At 41.9% G+C, this 23,150-nt stretch overlaps 1 protein-coding gene across 5 annotated transcripts in view; it reads right to left on the minus strand.

Annotated features, from left to right (window-relative positions):
* TDRD9 (tudor domain containing 9) overlaps window positions 1-23,150 on the minus strand; it is a 151,675-nt gene that overhangs the window by 103,753 nt on the left and 24,772 nt on the right. For 2 of the 5 annotated variants that reach the window (XM_075926469.1, XM_075926468.1), the window contains 5 exons: window positions 14,236-14,336; window positions 12,126-12,347; window positions 8,889-9,011; window positions 7,765-7,845; window positions 3,207-3,371 (listed from right to left, as the gene is read on the minus strand). In XM_075926469.1, coding sequence (XP_075782584.1) covers window positions 3,207-3,371; window positions 7,765-7,845; window positions 8,889-9,011; window positions 12,126-12,347; window positions 14,236-14,336 — 692 coding nt within the window. The remainder of the gene's footprint in view (window positions 1-3,206; window positions 3,372-7,764; window positions 7,846-8,888; window positions 9,012-12,125; window positions 12,348-14,235; window positions 14,337-23,150) is intronic. The other 3 variants (XM_075926471.1, XM_075926472.1, XM_075926470.1) reach the window with 2 other exon arrangements.

Consider the following 23,150-nt stretch of genomic DNA (forward strand, 5'->3'; position numbering starts at 1 on the left):
GCTTGAACAATATGGATAAAGTCTGCCTTTTGTATGAATCAATATTTAGCCACATCTGAAATACTGTGTGCAATACTAGCCAGCTTTCCTCAAAAAGGATATTGCAGAACAAAAGTGGGGGAAGAGGAGGTCAGAAAAGAACAAGAATGATCAAAGGCATGGGAAAACTCGTTGAGAGATTCAAAATCTTGAGACTTCTTACCCTAGAAAGGAAATAAATAAGAAGGGACATGAAAAAAACCCAGAGAAGATAAAGTGAGAGCTTCTGTCCTCCCTTTCTCTCTCCCCCTCTCAAACTCAGGAATTGTGATGTGAGAAGCCCTTAATGCCAACTGGCCAGGGGGCTCCAGGAATGTCCTCATTCTGATGTGTCTCAGAGGGTAGCTGTGTTAATCTGTATCTGCAGAAAACAATGAGGAGTCCTGTGACACCTTAGAGATTAGCGGATTTATTAGGGCATAAGCTTTCGCAAACACTTATGCCCTATTAAATCCTTTAGTCTCTAAAATGCCACAGGACTCCTAGATGCTCAATCTGGGTAGTTATAATGTCTAAATAGAAACCATAAGGTTTGGGAAGATAAGCAGAAAGCAATGAAGATAACCTAATTATCCTGCACCTAGGAAGTAAATGGGCAAAGCACTTACATTCAAAAAAATGGAATCTCAACCAACTTTAATTGAAATGCCTCAAAGAACTTGGGGGGGGGGGGGGATGGGAAACTTCTTTAGACAGGAGGCTAACCTGTTATTTAAGTTTGTCTCTAGAAAGCAAGACTGTTTGCTTATACTTTGCACTATTACTTATACCTTGACTTTTTTATGATAAACTTATTATTGTTTTCACTATCAATATCTATATGCTGAGATGGTGCTGATGAGTTCAGTCATACAATCTGACATGGACACTGTGTTCACTGGATAATGGGCTGAATACTTCAGAGATACTCGGGCACGAAGGTGCGTCTACTGCTAATCTGTAAAGCTAAGTAAGGTTGGCATACTTCAGAAGAGAGTGCTTGAATGACTAAAAGGTGGGTGACGTCAGAGAGAGGACACCCAATTAATTGCACATAAGACTTCCTCATGCTGAAGTCAGGAAGGTAAACAAAGTGATCCAGAGCCCTGGGTACCCTGAGAACTGTCACAAAAACAAGGGAACATTAAATCTAAAAGTTGAGGAACACAAGACTGATAAAAGAAAATACATTTTCAAGCACTGGGCCACTGGATTCTGGAACTCATGGCCATAGCCACTGAGGCCAAGAACTTAGCAACATTCCAAGAAAGACTGGAAATTTATAAGGATATCAAGAAAATCCAGAGTTATCACAGATAGTAACACCACATTTTTTAAGGGATATCAAACCTAGATCTTCAAGGTTTAAACCTATCTCTACCTATCAGAGATTAGGATGAGACACTAATATGAAAGGAACAGGATTAGTAGGGGAAAATTACCAAAAATCTTCCTAGAGTAATATTCTTACATTTTCCTCTAAAGCATCACAATGAAGTCTGATCAAATACAGCAATTCCTATGTCCTTATATATTGCAGGGAATTCACCTTGAGTCCCAAATTTAAGCTAATAGTATTCTGGAGGAGAGAATGACTGTTTATCCTATTATTTATAGCACCAAAAAGGGGAAGTTGCTTTATTAAAGAGCATTCATTTGAAATGGATTGTATGTTTGACTTCAGGTTGGGCAATCAGAAACTTCTTAAGAAACTTAGGTTAAAATTACACCTCTGATCAACCTCAGGCAGTCAAGCCCAAGAATCCTGGGCTGGAGAAAACCACCAGACTTTGTGACCAGAGTTCCAGCCTGAAAGGCTGTTTCCAGAGCACAGAATAAGTGATGCTCCCGAAGTTAGAGAACCAGGAGTGATGGGGCCACATGCCAAACAAGCAGCAGTTGTTTCTAAAAGCTCTCAAAAATCTTGGATAAACTTGCTTCCAGGAGCTGATAGGTCAGGGCTTCTTGCTGGAGATAAATGTGTCAGCTATTGTAGATCTCAAATGCTGACAAACTAAAAGAAAACATGAAAGTAAAGGCCCAGTCCTGCAAAGTTTTCCTTGCCTAGAAGCATTAAGGAATAGAGGCACCCTCTGAAGTTGATAACGCCAACTTATCTAAATGTTCTCTCTCCTATCCCACAAAAAAAAACCAAAAAAAAAAAACCACCCCCCCACACACACACGCGCGCGCACACACACAAACACACATACACACACACACTTAACAAATAGTCAACCAACCAGAGTTTTTACCCCAAAAGAGAGGAGACACTGACTATGGAAGCCGCACTAGGAATTGCACCATTACTACTGATTTTAGCTGAAAAGTGTTAGGATGCTATGGTGAGGGAAGAATTATGAAACTAAGTAGATGGCGTGATGTGGGAAGCAGGAGATTGGGAGGTCCAAGTTACCTAGTCTGGAAGTCACACTAGACTAGGACATGTGGAAGACAACATTTACTGGGACTACAAATATAAACAGGTCATCTAAGACTCCAGCGCAATGATGCTGAGGCTATGAGAAATGTGAAGCTGTGTTCCTAAAAATGAAAGGGGCCTAAGTACAACAGGCACACTTCCTTATGATGCACACCAGACTGGGGAGATAGGAGAGAAGCTCCCACCCATGGCAACTCTAGGGGCACAGCATAGCATAAGACTAAGGGAGACCCTCTACTGAAAAAGTGCACTACTAAACAAAATCTTTCATTTTTTTGTGCTATAAAGGGGAAAACAAGGCAGATTTCGGGAGTGGGGGACATAAGGAATGAAGTACCCACTATTCTACATTCTCAGAACGCAGGAAGCAAAGAAAAAAAAAGTAGGTGGTATGGATGGTTATATACTAATTTACACGTCTTCTCATTCGGCTTCCTGATTGGTGGTGGCATTAAGCCACTGGTGAAATCTGTTGTTGGTTAGAATGTTTAAATTCCTGAAACACTAATAGGTATCTAGACTTTCAGAACTAGTTTAATAATGTATACGCTTCAGAGGAGTAGCCGAGTTAGTCTGTAACAGGAAAAACTTAAAAAACAACAACCTCAAGGTACTAGTAGACTATTTGTTGTTTTTTAAGTTTTTTAAATAATTTATCTAGAACATAAAGGCATCATATCTTTGAAGAGTCCATCCCAAATGCTACTATGTTATAACAAAGGAAACAAAATATTGTTAACTGTACCCTGAGATGACTAATGTGCTTCAATTCATTAAGATAGTATTCCTCAATGTCATGGGGTTTGCCTTCCACCTCAAACACGTAGGCTGGATTCAGTTTGTTACGAATAGGAACGGCAAAGTAGTCAGCAAATTCTTTACAGTTGATTGTAGCAGACATCAGAATAACCTGTTAAAAGAAATCTGTATAATTTACACATCAGCAGCAATCCACATCATGTCACACTGAGCTTCAAGAGTCAAAGTTATTGCTAAGAATACAAACCTAACAGAATATTTAAGTCTTCATTATCTTATCATTCCTACATAATCCTTAACAGGAGAAAAGTTTATGGCAGATATTTTGTGCATTCTTAGGGAAATTTAAATGTAAGAGACAAAGGGCACTTAGACTTCCAACCCAGAAGGGCAAGACTACTTCCTCTGATTCATTTAGTAATATAGTTTTAAACATCTCAAGTGATGAGACTTATCACTTTCTTTGGAAAATTATACCCCAGTTTAATATCTTCCTAAAATACTTATAAATAACGACGTCATTTTAAGTCTACACTGTGGGTGCTACAGCAGCTATGCCACTGAAAGTCCATAACAGATGCAAACAGCAAGGGCATGGGATTTTCTGTTTGTATAGAAACACTGCCTTCCTGAATAGGAGCAGGGATTAGGATGGCATAATATGGCACTCAGGGTTGTAGATTTTTCAAACCCACTGAACTTGATCAATTGAAGTATTAAGTAAAGACTTCAGTCTCCTCTCGATTTCCTCTCCTTAATGGTATCACACTAAATTCTTCTCTTGGTTTCTGTATCCTTCAGAATATTTGTAAACCATTTCCACCTCAAATATATTTTTAGACAACAGGCCATGGAATCAATAGTGTCATGTTCCATACTGTCCTGCTTAGCAGCACAGAAGAGGCAGAAATCACCCACAGGTCGCCTGTTGGCAATTTTCCTGGCATGAACGTCATCAATAGGCATACAGCCAGCATAGTCAACCTAGATACATTCCTCCCATGAGGGAGGAAGCTCATTGGGGCAAGCCAAGCAAGCGACTGGAATGCACAATCCTATAGTTATCTTTCGCTGTTATACAGATGGCCTGAATTAGCTCAAAAGTTGTACCAACTTAGGCTAGCACAGAGAATTAGTGAAATACAAATGGCTGTTAATTCTCAGATTTTTTTTCTCCTTCTCCTGTGAGTCCCTAAGCAGCTATAGTAGATGGAAGCCAACTTTTGCTAGATGATCCCCTATACTTGGACAAGAACAGTTAAAGCTCACTATAACCAAGAATAGAAACAGAGTAACAGACCTATTCCCTTTAGAAATGTTATTTAGTGTGTAATTGAACAGTGGTGTAACCATGTCAAATTTGAGCAGTTAGATGACACTTCAATAGTCCCCGGAAGTGGGGCTGGCAGCCAGTGCGTTCCTGAACCACACATAGGGAGAGCCCTGCCACTCCATGTTGTTGCCTGTGTCTCAGATTCTCCCCCTCCCCCGTCCTCCCATGGACAGGGGCTGCTTCATGGGATGCTAGAGCAGCCTCTGTCTGTGGCGAATTCAATACCCCACCATGGAAAGGGGCTGCTGCTGAGGAGCAGCCTCTGTCTGAGGTGAACCTGGGCCTCCTGCGGACAAAGGCTGCTTCGCAGCAGCCTACCCACCCCTCATCCCCGCTGCTTCCTCTATCTGATAGAGGCAGCAGTGTGGGAGTGCAGGGGGCACCATAAAGCAGGTGCTTGGGGGAGCCAGGTTTTAAACAAGCTCTCCCCAGCACCGGCTCCTGCCTGTCCTTGTCACACACACCTCGCTGCCTCTGTAGGAGGGGGCCAGACGGATATGTGGAGCTGGCAAACACAGAGAGCTGGCTTAAAAATTGGCTTCCCATGCGTATCAGCTCCTGCCAGCTCCTCTCAGAGGCCACAAGGCTGGGGTGTTGGGAGGGATGGCAGACCCAGTGCTCATGCTGAACTGGCTTTTAAGCTAGCTCCCCACAGGCACCGGCTCCCACCTCTCTCCTGCAGCCCACCCCCCGTATCAGAGGCAGCAAGGGGGGGAATGCATGTAGTCAACGGGGTTATCAGTTAATCGTGTAGTCATCTACACATTGACATCCCTAATTCTCATTGCACTGTACTGAATGAGGCTGGCCTTGGAGCTGCTGAAGCAGGAATGATATAGCAGCTGCGTACAGAACTGGCAGCTCACAACACAGATTCTTCTGGGGTTGCACACACTGGCAGCCAATTGAGAAGCTGGTTCTCTCCACCTTCAAGGCTGATTTATGCACTTCTGTTTAAAACCCACGGGGTGCACCTCAAGGAATCTATTTTTATTTCACAAACAAACAATCTTTTTAACAGTTACCCAAGGAGCCATAAGTGACACTTGATCCAAAAGTTGAAAAACACTGCCATACACTTGTTTCTCCATTGCCCCACCAGTTGCTGAGCCAAGCTACATTCTCTCTCACTCTCTTCAATACCCTAAATCATGTTTGCTGCTATTGCCCAACCTCCTTCCCATTTAGCAATATCTTTCTTTTAGCATAATGCTGATAGTAAGTGCAGTACCACAGCTGATGTCTCTGAAAGCTATCCAGAGAGTAACTACTGCCTCGTGCTTTGTGACATGATGCCTCTGCAATTCAAAATTGAGTTAACTTTGTTTCCAACTCTCATTTCAAACTCATCTGCTATCCAGTATTATTTCTACTTCAGCATTTGTGCTATTGAGCCATCTAATCTCATTGAACTTGTCCTATATTATTTTTCCCAGCTGTTTTAATCTGTGTTTTTCCAAACTGAATTTCATTGTTACTTTCTGCCTATAATTCTAATTGCTCAAGGCCCCTTTGCAATATTTCTCTGTTCATGGATGTTTGCAACTCCTTCCAGTACAGTAATTCAGAATTACACTAACTTCTTTATTTCCCTTCTAGTTTGTTAATGGATACATTTAATAAGACCATACATAGACATGATTGTTATTCACTACAAACAAAAGTTTTCCAACTATATTGCCTCTGTAGCGCCACAGTACTTATGTGGCATACCATGCTCCAGGAACTAGAGAGCCAGATTGGTAAAATCATTAGGAGCATTCACACATTAATTATGGACCCAAATTTTTTAGAACCTACCATTAAACTGCACTTTAAATGTTTTGGGTTGGCAGCGTTAGCCTATGATCTCAATCCACTATGCAATTCATTTAAGTCACTTTTAAGACAAACAGCAAAGATCTGATTGAACATTATCCATATTAAGACTCTGCACTCTGTATTTGCACAAAGGAGAAGACTAACATTTTTTTCTTAATATTTGCATAGAAAATCTCAACCATAATGTTATATTGGCGGATTTGTAAATACACTGTAATATAGTATTTGTATTTGTCATTTTCTCAAGAACTTTGCTCCATTTAAAAATATGCATAACAAATGAGCTTGAGTGTATAAAAATATCACATTTAATCAAGCGGAAGCACTGCCCTTGACATCCAAAGTTTAATTCCAGTCAAACATTCATCTTATATTTTCTGCAGCCCTAAGCGCATTTTAGAAATTAATGCATCCTAACATTAAGAAAAAAAACTTAGACTACATTATATTGGCTAAAGAAGAATGCATGCTAGCTTATTAACATGCTAGAAAACTTACCTAGTGTTGCTTGGGTCCTCCAGAACAGGGTGCTGGCAGTGTGGGGGATGCAAGTGTCACAGCAAGGCCTTCGGGATGTGAGGACCTCACAGCAGGAGGCCAGGGGCATGGGAGGGTGCAGGAATAAGGACAGAAGATGAGGAAGGACTCAAGGCAAGGGATGGGGGTGGCCACTGGCTTCTCCCTAGAGGCAGCCCAGGACAGTGAGGACTATGTCACCGGCTTGTCCCTGGGAAAAATGGGGGCTCTCCCTCTCTTTCCTCTGTTCCAGCCTGGGGCAAGGGAGTTTACTCCCTTCCCCTCCCTCACTCCTTCTGCCTGGCACCTCCAGAGGGATGGGGGAATCAGTGGAAGATGTCTTCCAAGCAGAGGGGCCTGACTTACCTGGTCTGCGGACAGGCAAATGGCGAAGCCCCAGCCCTGCTTGCTACTTCCCTGTTGCCATGGCTGCCCCCAATGCTCTACCTTGCAGGCCTGCTGCCCCCAATGGACACTCTCATTTTGTGTCCCTTAGAACAGCAGCCCTCCCTTTGCATTTTATTCAAAACTGCCCTTTTCCCCAGAGATTCCAGTTCTCCTGGCACAACCAAACCTTGACCTTGCCTTAAATTAGGAGAACAGGAAGCTGCATACCAAATTTGGTGGTTATAACTCTTACAATTTAGGAGTAGTTCTTGAAGAGACAGACTTGCAGACAGACACACACGACCAACTCACTACAAATAATATATTACACGCACGCGCGCGCGCACACACACACACACAAGGGTATTAGATAATATTTTAACTTCACGTGAGTCACTATTTTCAGCTCTTCAAAAACTATACTCAGTGGAGAATGAAAAGTGAATGTTATTTTATAAAAAGAGAGTGGAAAATAATTGAAACTTGCTTTCACAAATCGGGAATTTGTACGCAACAGTTTACGGACTACCAACAGCAGAAAATCCATTTCTTCAGTACGTTCATGCACCTACAAAAAGAAATAGTATGATTCCGGTACATTTGTTTTCACCTCAATTCCTCCTTTTAACAAACCTCTTTTTTTACTAGTTAATGTCACGCTGTACATTTTTCTAATTTAGACTAAGATTTTCATGGTAGGAAGTGTGTCTCAAAGAATCTGCAAATCACAAAAGTCAACACGCTTTGTAACTCAGCAGAGCAGTTTTGACAAACTAAAAATTCTTGTTAAAGATTTTTTCCAGGACCGACCTTTTCAGGGTCACTGCATTCCAGGATTCATTCCTCTGTCTTGTAAATATGACCTACATTCTTTGTTTCCAGATATGAGAACTTGTATTTGGCTGTACAAGAATGGCCAGGTATTTACTTTAAAATAGAGGAGGATATATAGGAACATTATAAAAAGTATTCAAAATAACGAATCACATTCTTGAGAAGATATTTGTGTCCAAACTAATCCAACTGTTCCAGGACAGCAATAGAGAAAAGTCTTATCGGTGAATAAACCAAGCACAAAAAGGATACCTTATTCTACCAGATCTAATAACATGCAGAGAACAGCAAAGCAAGCCTAACCACTCTTTCTTGCTTATACTCCTGGCGCATAGGAGGGCCATTTTCCCCCCTCCAATGCACTCTCTAAGTTATACTGAGGACATCTCTGAAGACTGAGGATCCTTGTTTAAGGCAGCAACAATCACAAAGTAATCCCCTCTGCATAGGCAAAGAGATGCCTGGCTAGCAATGAGCCACCTCAGCAGAAAGACTCATCTTAGATTTCACACGCCTCTTTAAATGACTGATGTCTGAAGAGTCAGAAGACACCTCAGAAACATTTCAATTCAAGATATTTCCTTAAGCTTTTAACTTCCCTATCCAAAGGGCCACTCTGGAACTGAATTAAGTCAGTCCCAGAACAATCATATAAGTTTCTTCATAAAATGTGTCAGAGGGATCTTCATAACTAAACTCAATTTAATTCTCTAAATCAGAAACAACAACAAAAACAGCAAGAGTTACTCTTTCAAATTAATTTTACTTTCAACTTACTTCATCTATGAAGATGTGTGTAAACTCTACAAGGCTCTTGGCACCAACTATTTTCTGAAGGAGCACTCCAGTTGTCACGTACATTAATTTTGTGTCCTTTGTTGCTACTTTCTCTAACCCAACCTGAAACAGGAGGGGGAGGAAGATTTCATAATTCCAAATACATTTCATACATGATATACTATTGGACAATTCAAAATTCAAAGCAAAAGCAACGGTGTGTGATGCTTCCTATAAATATATAGCTAAAGCATCAAGATTGAGATGCAATATAAATCAGTTATGATAGTCCATTTAAACTCATAAAAGCAACTACAGAAGTATCCTTACTATGCATCATAACTTTAGAGCCCACAAACAATTAATTAAGGTGAAGTGGAACAATATCTCCTTGGCAAATCTCAGAGCCACAATCAAATTTATATAAACAATGGCATTTGAGGTTAGTTTGAAACTAGTTGTTTTTACCATAGCGCCAACCTGAAAGAGTGTGAGGGGGGAAAAAATTGCATCTTCATTCAAAATAGCCAAAGGAGGTGTTCTCAAAACTAAACAAAAAAAATGAACCAAGGAGAAGGTGTATAGGAGACCATTTTCAGGAAGAAACCAAATATGGGTTGCATAATCACAAAGAAATGAAGGTTCTGGACAGCTATGTTAAAAGGAGGTTTAATCATTTTAAAAGTTATGTAACCTTAATTATTTTGGGTGCTATCATGCCTCGACTACAGTTTGTCAGTGCAATATCATCTTTCTTGTTTTCTAATTCTTTGGATTGTGCTCAGCACACACAAATCTTAGGAAAAATATACATTAAAAATCCTGACAACAGGACAAATGCAACCATTTTATACATTTACGCCTTTTCCCTCCCTATGGGTATGTCTACACTACAAAGTTAATTAGAACTAACGGCCGTTAGTTCGAATTAACTTTGATAGGCGCTACACAGGCAAACCGCTCAATTCGAACTAGGTAAACCTCATTCTACGAGGACTAACGCCTAGTTCGAATTAAGTAGTTTGAATTAAGGGCTGTGTAGCCATTTAATTCGAACTAGTGGGAGGCTAGCCCTCCCCAGCTTGCCCTGGTGGCCACTTTGGGCACCACCAGGGAAACTCGTCTGCCCCACACCCGGCCCCGGAACCCTTAAAGGGGCACGGTCTTGCTACGGTGCCCTTGCCAGGTGCAAGCCTGCCAGCACCCAGCCAGCAGACCCTGCACCTGGCATGGCATGAGCCAGCCACCCGCTGCCACCCAGCCCTCCACCTCTTCCCGGGACCAGGCTGGAGGCTCCCAGGAACCTGCCCGGGGCCGCAAGAGGCGGGCGCCCGCCTGGTCTAGTGCGGACATTGTGGACCTCATCGAGGTTTGGGGGGAAGCCTCCAACGTCCATGACCTCCGCACTAGGCACAGGAAAGTGGCCGTCTAGGGCAGGATAACTGCCAGACTGGCCACCCAGGAGCAGGTTTGCATGAAAATCAAGGTGGGCCAGTGAGACCCCGACCCTGAGCCCTGAGCTTAGAACATAAAAACATAATGGCCGTACTGGGTCAGACCAAAGGTCCATCTAGCCCAGTAGCCTGTCTGTCGACAGCGGCCAACACTAGGTACCCTGGAGGGAGGGGATGGACTGAAAACAATGACCAAGCCATTTGGCTCGTGCCATCCATCTCCAGCCTTCCACAAACAGAGGCCAGGGACACCATTTTACCCCCAGGCTAATAGCACTCCATGGACCCAACCTCCATGAATTTATCTAACTTCTCTATTCTAGCCTTCACAGCCTCCTGCAGCAAGGAGTTCCACAGGTTGACTATTTGCTTTGTGAAGAAGAACTTTCTGTTATTAGTTTGAAGCCTGCTACCCATTCATTTCATTTGGTGTCCTCTAGTCCTTCTATTATGGGAACTAATGAAGAACTTTTCTTTATGCACCCTCTCTACACCACTCATGCTTTTATAGAGCTCTAGAATATCCCCCCTCAGTCTCCTCTTTTCTAAGCTGAAAAGTCCCAGTCTCTTTAGCCTCTCTTCATATGGGACCTGTTCCAAACCCCTGATCATTTTAGTTGCCCTCCCCTCTCCCACCCTCTGTCTTCCCCTCTCCCACCTCCTTTTCCCAGTCCCCCCGAGTTTTGTTAAATAAAGAGAGTTTCTATTTTTGACCACACGTGTCCTTTATTTTGTACATCAGGAAGGGGGCTAGGGACGAGTAAGTGGAAGGAGGTGAGGGAAGAATGGGGTACAAGCCCCCGATGCGGAGGACTGGGATGGCTCTGTGGGCTCCTCGGGGTGGAAACTCTCCTGCAGCCCCCCGATTGACCCCCCCGGATGGCAGCCTGCGGCAAGTGCAGCCCGGCTGATGGCCGAGTGCTGTGATGTGCCAAGTGTGGGCACTCAGGGCACTCCAAGCCAGGACTGCTTTGCAAGCAGGGGAACCTCTGAGAATTGCCTGTCCGGGGTGGGGGTCGGGACCCTTTAAGCACAGTCCTCGGCTAGCCTGAGACAGCAGCTCCACGCTCTAAGTCCTAATCTGATGCCCTGCCAGCACTGCTTCCGGCCATCCTTAACCTCGGTTCAGGGTCCACTCAATGTGGACATGCTAGTTCGAATTAGCAAAATGCTAATTCGAACTAGTTTTTAGGTCTAGATGCACTAGTTCAAATTATCTTAGTTCGAATTAACTAATTCAAATTAAGTTAGTTCGAATTAGTGCTGTAGTGTAGACATACCCATAGTGAATCAACTAGCAATAGTATAATTTACAGTTCAGAATCTAAACATTAAGTAAAGGATCCCATCTAGAAAAAAACTGGAATGATGTATTTGTTCCACCAAATTATAACCGGGAGGCAACAGTGTCCATTTTTCCTAAAGTGATAAAACAGTTTTCAATTATACGCTCATTTTTAAATAAATATTTGAAATTTCCACCTTTGGAAGTGGATTTTTCAATACTACCTCCCGGTCTCCACTGTGGGAGGTCAACATAAGAAACTCTCCCATCAACTTCCCTTATTTTTCTCAATCCAATGGAGTACTGGAGTCGACGGGAGTGCAATTGACCCTAGGGATGTTAGCAGCGAGCTATTAACCATCCACTTCTGCCATAGTTCTGTTTTAAAAGCCATTTATGATTCTCTAGAATTACTTATAGAGCATTAAAGTAAGGTAGAGGAAGAATTTTTCTCATTTCTAAATTATATACTTTATACAGTTTGAAACATCATCATACCTGATAGCCTACAAATCCACCTAATACCCATGACCGCTCCCTGCTAATCCATCTTGCTATGCTGCTGGCACCAATTTTTCGAGGCTGGGTAACAACAATGTTGCAGTAGGCAGACCGCCGTGAGTAGTCATCCAAAATATACTGCGGAATTTGTGTACTTTTACCACTACCAGTCGCTCCACGTACAATTACAACTGAATTGCTTTCTACCAAAGAAACTACCTGAAATTAGATTTTTTAAAAGAATGCTCATAAGACCATAAAATATGTTACTATAGAATTTGAAACAGTACTTAACAATTTACTTATTTATCTCCATAATATTTTTAAAAACTCATTTAAGGTAATAAAAGGAGATGAATGCTGATATACAGGTGAATATTTCTAATTAGAAAGTATGCAAATACAACTTAGATGGGGCTACTATACGGTGGATGCATAACTGGCTGGATGACTGTACTCAGAGAGTAGTTATTAATGGTTCACAATCCTGCTGGAAAGGTATAACAAGTGGGGTTCCACAGTGGTATATTTTGGGACCGGCTCTCTTCAATATCTTCATCAATGATTTAGATATAGACATAGAAAGTACGCTTATTAAGTTTGCAGATGATACCAAGCTGGGAGAGGTTGCAACTAACCTGGAGGATAGGGTCATAATTCAAAATGATCTGGACAAATTGGGAGAAATGGTCTAAGGTAAACAGGATGAAGTTTAATAAAGACAAATGTAAAATGCTCCACTTAGGAAAGAACAATCAGTTTCACACATCCAGAAAGGGAAGCGACTGTCTAGGAAGAGGTACGGCAGAAAGGAATCTAGGGGGTATAGTGGACCACAAGCTGAATGAGTCAGCAGTGTGGTGCTGTTGCAAAAAAAGCAAACATGATTCTGGGGTGCATTAACAGGTGTGAGTGAGCAAGACATGAGAAGTCATTCTTCTTCTCTACTCTGTGCTGGTTAGGCCTCAGTTGGAGTATTGTGTCCAGTTCTGGGCACCGCATTTCAAGAAAGATGTGGAGAAATTGGAGAGGGTCCAGAAAAGAGCAACAAGAATGATTAACGGTCTGGAGAACATGACCTATGAAGGAAGGCTGAAATAATTGGTTTGTTTAGTTTAGAAAAGAGAAGACTGAGGGGGGACACGATAGCAGTTTTCAGGTATCTAAAAGGATGTCATAAGGAAGAGGGAGAAAACTTGTTCATCTTGGCCCCTGAGGATAGAACAAGAAGCAATGGGCTTAAACTGCAGCAAGGGTGGTTTAGGTTGGACATTAGGAAAAAGTTCCTAACTGTCAGGGTAGTCAAACACTGCAATAAATTGCCCAGGAAAGTTTGTCGAATCCCCACCTCTGGAGATATTTAAGAGTAGGTTAGATAAATGTCTATAAGGGATGGTCTAGACCAGTGGTCCCCAACCTTTAGAGGCTCCCGGGCGCCCGGGGACAGGGCCACATGTCCTGGGTCATGCCAGGGGCGGAGCCGCACATCCTGGGGCACGCCGGGGGTGGGGATGCCCTTGCACCTGGCACCAACATATGCCCCAGGGCCGGGGCCGCCCAAGCGCCTTGTGCTGTGGGCCCGGGGCCGGCGCCGCCACCCGAGCCGCGCGCCTGGGGCCAGCACCGGCGCCGCCCGCCCGCATATGCTCCAGAGCTGGGGCCGCCCGAGCGCCGCGCCCCGCCCCAGGCGCCGGTGCGTGTCGCGCGCCTGGGGCCGGTGCCTCCAGTGCACCGGGGGTGGGGCCAGCCCAGGTTGTCGGCGGGCACACAGAAATGCCCCAGCGGGTGCCATGGCGCCCGCGGGCACTGCGTTGGGGACCACTGGTGTAGACAGTATTTGGTCCTGCCATGAGGGCAGGGGACTAGAATGACCTCTTGAGGTCCCTTCCAGTCCTAGTATTCTATGAAACGGTAACTTAAATGTTTTAATTATGAAAATATGTTGTTAAAATTGGGTTTGTACCACAAATAGAGCCTTTCAATGAAACAACATTTCATCTGGGATTAATTTAATAGCAGAATCTTCCTTCTGAAAAATGTCAGTGTAGATTTGCATTTTTATTCCATCAATAGCAAAATATCAATTACATCAATAACTTTAGTTTACCTCTTCCTTATATCTGGTTATAGGCAAATCAGGGTATTTATAGTTAGTTACTGGTATACATGTCACATCATGTGATTCACATGGAAATGGTGACGGAGAAGCTGGAAAAAAAGACAAAAGGATCAAAGTCAAGTTGCTATAATTACAACAAAAATGTGAGCTACTGAATATATTCACTGTATCTGAAATGTAAACTTCAAAGGACACCATATCAAGGTTTAACTTATTATTTACTTACTAATACTCAAAGTAATTCTGTGAACAAACTAAAGGTATCTATTCACTATATATGCAACTGTCAGGTGGTTTTGGTAATTACTTTAGAAGACATTTGTTTATCTCGTTTTTGTACACTAATATCATACTCATACACTACTCTCCAATCTAACATGCTATTGGAACTACTTTTTAAATAAAACTTTCTTTACTTTGCTCTTTTTATCACAGCAAGCCAAAGATCCTGCACAGTCCTCACAACTATTACTTCTATCCCAATTCCTAGGAATCATAGCCTGTTTTTCAGAGAAACTACCAATTTATCCATCTGTTCCAAACAACTGGATAAATAGAAAGACCACCAATTACTACATGCTTGTACCATTTGTTTCCTTTCATCACCCCATCCTCGAATTGAAATCCTTTTCCTTAAACTACAAATAAAGTCATATTTTGACATGAAACCCAGATATTAAACAGTGTCATCTTCATTTAACATCTGATCATTAATTTATCTCCTAAATAAATTCTACAGTCTTGTTGCCAGGACACTAAGCTAAGAGAATTTCCAAATTAATTTATGGACACAGCAACTAGAGGATATATGAAAGAAATCCAAAAATATTTTAATGCTAATGTTATCAAGGCACATGTATAGCAAGAGAGTAAATGCTAGCTCCAGAACAAGTGGAAAAAACACAAGCGCACAAACTCTGTAGGCAAATGCTTTTATGCAAGTGCAATTAGACATCACAGGTGAAAACCCAGCCCTACTGAAATCAATGGTAGAGCTCCCGTTGACTTCAGGATTTCACTCCAAGTCATGAAATATACTGATATGAACAGGTACAAAGTAACTTTAAAGTTACTAAATGACATAAAAGCAAAGTTTTATTTTTTTAAATCACATTGGGAAACATAGGAAGATTCCTTAATTCAAAAAATAAAATAATCTATGAATAAACTCTGTACCCAGCTAGAGATGTGAACTACTAGTCGACTCCCCCATCTTGCTGACTATCAGAAAGAGGCAGCAGGGGGAAGAGGAAAGGGTGCTTCAAAGTCCTGGGGCTCCCTGCAGCACTGCCACTTTGAAATGCCATATGCAGCCTGGACCAACTGGACTCCCAGGGTGCATCTAGACTGCATTTCTCTTTCAAAAGAGGAATGTAAATGAAGGGAATCGAAAATGCAAATGAAGTGCAGATTTACAGATCTCATGCTTCATTTGCATAATCGCGTCCAATCGCTTTTTTGAAAAAGGGATTTTTTTCCAAAAGAACCGGACCTACACTGCTTTTTTTTTTTTTTTTTTTTTTTAAAAAAGAACCTTCTTCAAAAGAAACCTTATTCCTGAAAAAATTAGGTTTACAGGGTTTTTCGAAAAAGGGTTTTTTTCCCCCAAAAGAACCGCTAGACTGTTTTTTAAATAAACAAAAAAACAAAACAAAACAAAAAAAAAAAAAACACTTTCGAAAAAGCGATTGGACACATTATATGCAAATGAAGTGTGAGATTTGTCAATCTACTCTTCATTTGCATTTCCGATTTCCTTCATTTACATTCCTCTTTCAAAAGAGGAATGTACTCTAGACACACCCCCAGCTAGCGTGGCTGCATGTGGCGTTTCAAAGCAGCAGCGCTGACCCCGGGCTCCATGTGGCTCTGCTTCTTCGAAACACCGCAGGGAGTATGGGGCCAGAGGCGTGCTTATCGACTAATTGAATAGTCGATGCAAATTGCGTCAACTATTCAATTAGCCAGTACATCTAAATTTAATATCCCTATTTCCAGCATAGGCTTTTCTAAGGAATAATGACAACGAATGTTTTCACAGAACATTCACAGATTACAAACTCTGAGGCAGAGATTGTCTTCCTATGCATTTGTAACATATCCGTATTATTATACTGCTAACATCAACCCTATTAGGCTTTGGTGCTAAACCACACAAATAATTGTACATGAAGCAGCACTGAGGTTGCTAGGCATTTCTAAAAGAGTTTCCACTGTCAATAGACACCCTCCACAAACAACCCTTCCCATAATATCAGAAGTATTTAGCGAAGCCTAGATTCTATACAACATAAGAGAGCAAAAGGTTCAAATAACTGCTACACACTGGATCAGCTGGCATCAACAAAATATGGAGAAGACAGAGATTTGTATCAAAACAACAGTCCCTAACGAATATTAATATTGTCTTTTTCCAAAAGACTTTTTGAACAGGATTATAAATATATTCCCCAGGAATATTCACATATAGCATTCTGTCACAACAACATGATGCAAAAGAATAACTGACTGCCCTCTGGCACGTTCAAAGATGTCACTATTCAGACATCAGAAGCTCTGCATGATATGACCAACACTGGAATGAGTCTCAAATTGTTAGGAAAATGCTTCTAGTATCAGTGTATTTTAACCATTGTTCCTAAAAATGTCACTTTTAAAATTATTTAAGATATTTCTATGTAATAATTGTATTACACTCAATACTATAAAACAAACCAAAAAAAAACCCCAGCATGGTTAAAATATAAAGGACATACATGAAAGTCCAATTCCAAAAGTGAAGGAGGGAATTAAAGGAGAAGATAATAAAAATAGATGTCATAGTAGCTTTCAGGACAAGTTTTAAAAAGCTTTATGGCCAGGGGCTGTTCCAGATGGGTAGGTTCCTCTGGACCACCCTGCACCGTGGGTGGGGGGCTTCTCTTGCTGGGCATCAATTAACAGTAAGCATCACCCGGTAACATTAATTGGTTACCCATTTACATCCCTAATTGTCAGAGAGGGCTTGTTGGGAGACTTATAGGTAGCGCTAAAGCAACAGAGGGTGGTTAGGAGGAAGACTCCCCTCTGGAGAGGTTATTCCTAATTGCTTGTGGCAAGGTTTCTTGAACCTTCCTCTGGATCACTAAACTGGACTAGATGAATCACCAGTCTTGATCCACTAGGAAAATTCCCATGCCCCTACATGAAGTAAAATAAGTACCACAAAACAAAACAAAAACATAAACTGCTGTTAGTTATAAGTGTCCTAGCACACCTAAAATCTGTGATCATTAACATTTTACTACTAGTACTAAGATTTCCTGTAAGATAAATGCTTTGCTTCTTGGAGAAAAAAAAAAAACTTTTAAGGGTACGTCTAGACTACATGCCTCTGTCGCCAGAGGTATGTAGATTAAGCTACCAGGCATAGGAAAATGAAGCGGCGATTTAAATAATCGCCGCTTCATTTAAATTTACATGGCTGCCGCGCTGAGCCGATCAGCTGTTTGTCGGCTCAGTGCGGCAGTCTGGACGCGCAGGTGTCGACATCAAAGGCATTTGTCGACCACCCAGGTAAACCCATCCCAGGAGGCATACCTGGGTGGTCGACAAATGCCTTTGATGTCGACACCCGCGCATCCAGACTACCGCGCTGAGCCAACAAACAGTTGATCGGCTCAGCGCGGCAGCCATGTAAATTTAAATGAAGTGGCGATTATTTAATGAAGTGGCGATCCTATGCCTGGTAGCCTAATCTACATGCCTCTGGCGACAGAGGCATGTAGTCTAGACGTACCCTAAGGTTATACATTTATGCAATAGGAATCTTGCTTATTTGGAAGAAAAGTTAGCAACCATAGATTTCAAATGTCTTAAATGTTTTGTGATACTGAGTCTTGCTAGGTTTTTGCAGCTTTGTCCCAGAATGCCTAGGGTCACCTTCTAGTCCCATTATGATCCAGTCTGCTTAGTTTCCCCTTAACTGATACTGTTCAGGTGGGAGCAGAGCACCTATTAGAAGAGATAGATTGCAATACAGTAATCTACATGAACTGAGCTCCCACATCATGACAACATAGAACAGGAGGAAGAGAAAAAGGAATAGAAGGAAGCAAACAAGAGAAATAACAAGAGAACATCTATATCGAGGTGGGCAATAATTTTTTGCCAGGGGCCACTTCACTGCTTCTCTACCCACAGACCATGATTGCTCTGGGGATGGGGAAGTGCCTTTTCCCCGACAAGAGGATCCCCATAGGCACCCATGCCCCTGACAGTGGAAGGAGAATTTGTGAGCTCCCCCTTCTGGCCTCAGGCCAATCAGGGCCAGGGGAGTACGCAAAGTCTCCTCCCGCCCTGCCAGGAGCATGTGGTGCTTCTAAGTGCCACATGCTCCTCGCAGGGTGGGGGCAGGGCGGAGGAAACTTTGTGCACTTCCCCCGCCTCCAGGCCCTAATTGGCTTAGGGGTGCGGGAACAGTAGGGCCTCTGCAAGCCAGATCTGACCCATGGAAGCCCTTTTGCCCACCCCGATCTATATGGTATTCCATGAATTTATTTACAGTGAATGAAGTAATTAATAAATGCGGTTTCATTAAATGACAACTTAAAGGAGGGATGTTACTATCTGTATTATACTGACTGTATAAATATGATGAAGTTTAACAACAGGCCAAGAAAACAGAAAAAGGAGAAATAAAAGGGTATCAGGAAAAGAAAATTAGCAATCAGAAGTTCAGCAAAAATTTCCCAGCTATTTCTTTCATAAAAAGTATTGCAAGCACCGATCTCATTTAACATTAAACAAACCAAAGCACTAGAAAATGTACGTTAGGTAAAAAACTTGTTTTAGCAAGGGAAAAGGTGCACAAATGGCATTTTCCCATTATCACTCAATGGATAATTGCATAACGAGCTGTTACTCAATTCAATAACTAGTTAGCTCATTTATTTTACGAAACTTCACACGCAGAGCAAATCTGATGCCCTCTCACCTAGTCACGGAAAGACATGAAAATACTAGTGCATACACTGTATCTCTATCTAAAAAGGACTGTCCTACATTACCATACTACTTTGCCTCAAAATAAGTTAATCATTTGAAGCTGAACTGTCTTGACATCCTAGTCAGTTTCACACTCCTTCTACCAGAGCTGCTGGGAAAGTGGTGCAGTCAAATTTCTCTCTACTAAAGGCATTTTGAAAGGGGAGACACATATACACAGAAATAAATTGGAGTGGATGACAGCAGTGCAGGAAAAAAGGCCAAGAGAAATGACAATCAATTGGACTGGTAACTGGAACAATAAAGAATGTTGTTGATGCATCTGACCAAGTGGGCTCCAACCCATGAAAGCGTATGCCCAAATACATTTGTTAGTCTTTAAGGTGCCACAGGACTTCTCGTTGTTTTTACAGAATACAGACAATAAGGTCACCCATTATGTTAATTTTGACTGACTGAATGGACACAAAGTCAAAGGTGTTAGAGATCCAGTCACTGTACAACACTAAATAGTCCTGATTCAAAGATTTAAGAACAGAGACTTTAACCAACTTAGTCCCATGGCAAAGCTATATCTTAAAAAATTAAGGGTTCTACTAAAAAGACACAGGAAAAAACCGTGTTTGGAATACAAGTCTAGTAAGACTTATTCCTTTTTGCTTTAGCTGTAGTTTTTAAGAGGAAAAAAATTCTTCTTGAATAGTTTTCCAGATATTATTAAAAAGGGTAATAACTGTCCTTTTAGAAAAAAGTGAGAAGTGGGGAAGGAAAAGTCAGATGAAATGGTCTGGAGCTTTTTTTAAAGTCCAAATCCTGTTTCCTAGAAAACAAACATAAAAGGAAAAAGCAAAGAACAAAGATAGAAAATGAAGCTTCTGTCTCTGGTGAGGACTCCTATTTGCACACTAACTGCTAGGTTGCTATAGCCCAACCAACGACAGCGATGATGAAGTGAAAGATCTCTTTTATGAGCAGCTAGAGGTAGAAGTCAAGTCATCACCTCGACATGATGTGATGATTATCATGGGTGATTTAAATGCAAAAGTTGGGAGCGACAACACCAACAAAAAGCGTGCAATGGGAATACATGGATGCGGGATAAAGAATGAGAATGGAGAAAGGCTGGTTGAGTTCTGTGACACCAACAACTTGGTTGTTGAAGGTACTTTGTTCCCACACCGTGACATCCATAAATTGACATGGTATTCGCCCAATGATAGAGACAAAAACAAGATAGATCATCTGCTCATTAATGGAATGTGGAGAAGATCATTGCTGGATGTGAGAGTGAAACGTGGGGCTGATTCTGGAAGTGACCATCAATTGGTAATTGCAATGGTGAGACAAACTCCGGAAGGCACAGAACAAACCTCATATACAACCAAGATTTGATATCCAAAAATTACAGGACCCACGCATAAAATACAGCTTTGTCACACAAGTAAAAAATAGATTTCAAGTGCTGCAGGATTTAGTTACAGAAAGTAATGTTGGTAACATCAATACAGTCTATAATAATATAAAGACTGCATACCATCAGAGTGCTGAAGAATGCTTGGGCTATAAGGAGAAGAGAAAATCTAAGCAATGGATCCAACCAGATACTTGGAAGTTATAGAGGAGACGTAAATTGAAGAGTCAGATGATTAGCACTCGATCAGCAAGATTACAAGAACGTTATAAACAACAGTATAATGAGGCCAATAAGATAGTTAAGAGAATGGTACGTGCTGATCACTGTGCTTTTGTCGACGACCTCGCAAAAGAGGCAGAAAGTGCTGCGGCTCGAGGAGAACAAGGACAACTGTACAGAATTACTAAGCAAGTGTGTGGTAAGTACCATTCCATAGTCAGCCCACCTATTAAGGATAAGCAAGGAAAATTGCTCACAACACAAGCGGAACAAGACGCATGCTGGGCTGAACACTTCAAAGAAATATTTAACAGAGAATCATCGGAAGAAGGTGTTAATATATGTGGAAGGGAGACAGATTTAGATATTAACATCGATCTACCTACCAAAGAAGAAATTATATCAGCAATCAAGAAACTGAAGAACAACAAAACCCCAGGAAAGGACAACTTGAATGCAGAACTTTTCAAAATAGACCCAGAGACAGCAGCTGGAATACTGGAACCACTTTTCAGAACAGTTTGGACAGAAGCCTGAGTACCGGAGGATTGGACTAAAGGGGTGATTATCAAGATCCCAAAGAAGGGCACACTCAGCGATTGTAACAACTGGCGCGGAATTACCCTTCTGTCAATACCCAGCAAGATCCTCGCTAAAATCATCATAGGTAGAATATCAACAGCAGTTAATGAAACGCTGAGGAAGGAACAGGCAGGTTTTAGAAAAGGTAGGCGTTGTATAGAACAGATCTTTGCTCTTCGTAACATCATAGAACAGAGTGCAGAATGGCAATGACAACTTCACGTGAACTTTGTAGACTTTGAAAAGGCTTTCGATAGTGTAGACAGAGACAGATTATGGCAGATTTTGAGGGCCTATGGAATACCGTATCATATGGTGAAGCTCATTAGGAGCTTCTACAAAAATTATAGCTGTTGTGTTGGAGGAAGCGATATATGGTTTGAAGTCAAGACCGGAGTTCGTCAAGGTTGCGTAATGTCGCCACTGCTCTTCAATCTTGTTATTGACTGGGTGATGCAACGTACGACTGAGGAGGGGCATACCGGCATTAGATGGATGCTTTTCTCTACACTTGAAGATCTGGATTTTGCCAATGACTTGGCACTTCTCTCTCACACTCATCGGCATATGCAAGATAAAACAGATAAATTAAATAAGTATAGTTCACAAGTTGGGCTTAAGATAAACCAGAAGAAGTCAGAAGTCATGACATAACACAAACCCCCATCAAGATCAATAACAACGATCTTCCTTTTACTGATAGATTTGTATATTTGGGTAGTATCATCACCCCAGATGGTGGAAGTAAGCAAGACATTCAGAATAGACTGAGTAAAGCACAAAATACCTTTATCAGTATGAATAACATCTGGAAATCCTCAAAGTATAGCGTGCGCACCAAGCTGAAACTATACAATAGCTGTGTTCTCCCAGTGCTTCTCTATGGAGCAGAATGTTGGCGCATGATACAACGAGACCTTACTAAATTGCCTACATTCCATACCAAGAATCTTAGAAGAATAATCAGGATATTTTGGCCAAATAAAATTTCCAACGAAGACCTATTGTCTCAGTGTAAACAAGAAGACATGGTCACTATAATTATGAAAAGACGCTGGCGATGGATAGGTCATGTGTTACGAAGAGAAGACGGATCTATTAAGAAAATTGCACTCCACTGGAAACCAGATGGGAAGAGAAAGAGAGGAAGACCAAAAACAACCTGGCGCCGAACGGTAGAACAAGAATTAAAAGACCATCATCACACTTGAGGAACAATAGGCGCTTTGGCCTGCGACCGACAGAAGTGGAAGGACTTTGTTGCTGCCCTATGCGCCATTGGCGTAACGGGCAGTAAGTAAGTAAGTAAGTGCTAGAGAAAGACAACTCAGAATACAGTCTCATGGCCGCTACAAAACATGACAAACTTTTACCAGTATCAAGGATATTTAGAGGATAGCCTTAGCTCAGGGGTGGGCAATAATTTTTTGCCAGGAACCACTTCAGAAATTTTTGAAGTGACCCTGGGTTCCACCAGAAGGGGCGGGGCCTCAAGCAGAAGGGGCAGGGAGAGGATGCTTCCCTGATTCTCCACCCACAGATGATGATTGGTCTGAGAATGGGGGAGTGCGTGAAGTCTTTCCCCCCCCCCCCCGAGGTTCCCCCTAGGTAGCCATGTCTCTGGCGGTAGGAGGAGACTTTGCATGCTCCCCCCTTCTGCCACCAGGCCAATCAGGACTTGGGGGTGTGGGAGCGCACAAAG

The sequence above is a fragment of the Pelodiscus sinensis genome, chromosome 4, assembly GCF_049634645.1.
Source record: "Pelodiscus sinensis isolate JC-2024 chromosome 4, ASM4963464v1, whole genome shotgun sequence".
Classification (NCBI taxonomy): Eukaryota; Metazoa; Chordata; order Testudines; family Trionychidae; genus Pelodiscus; species Pelodiscus sinensis.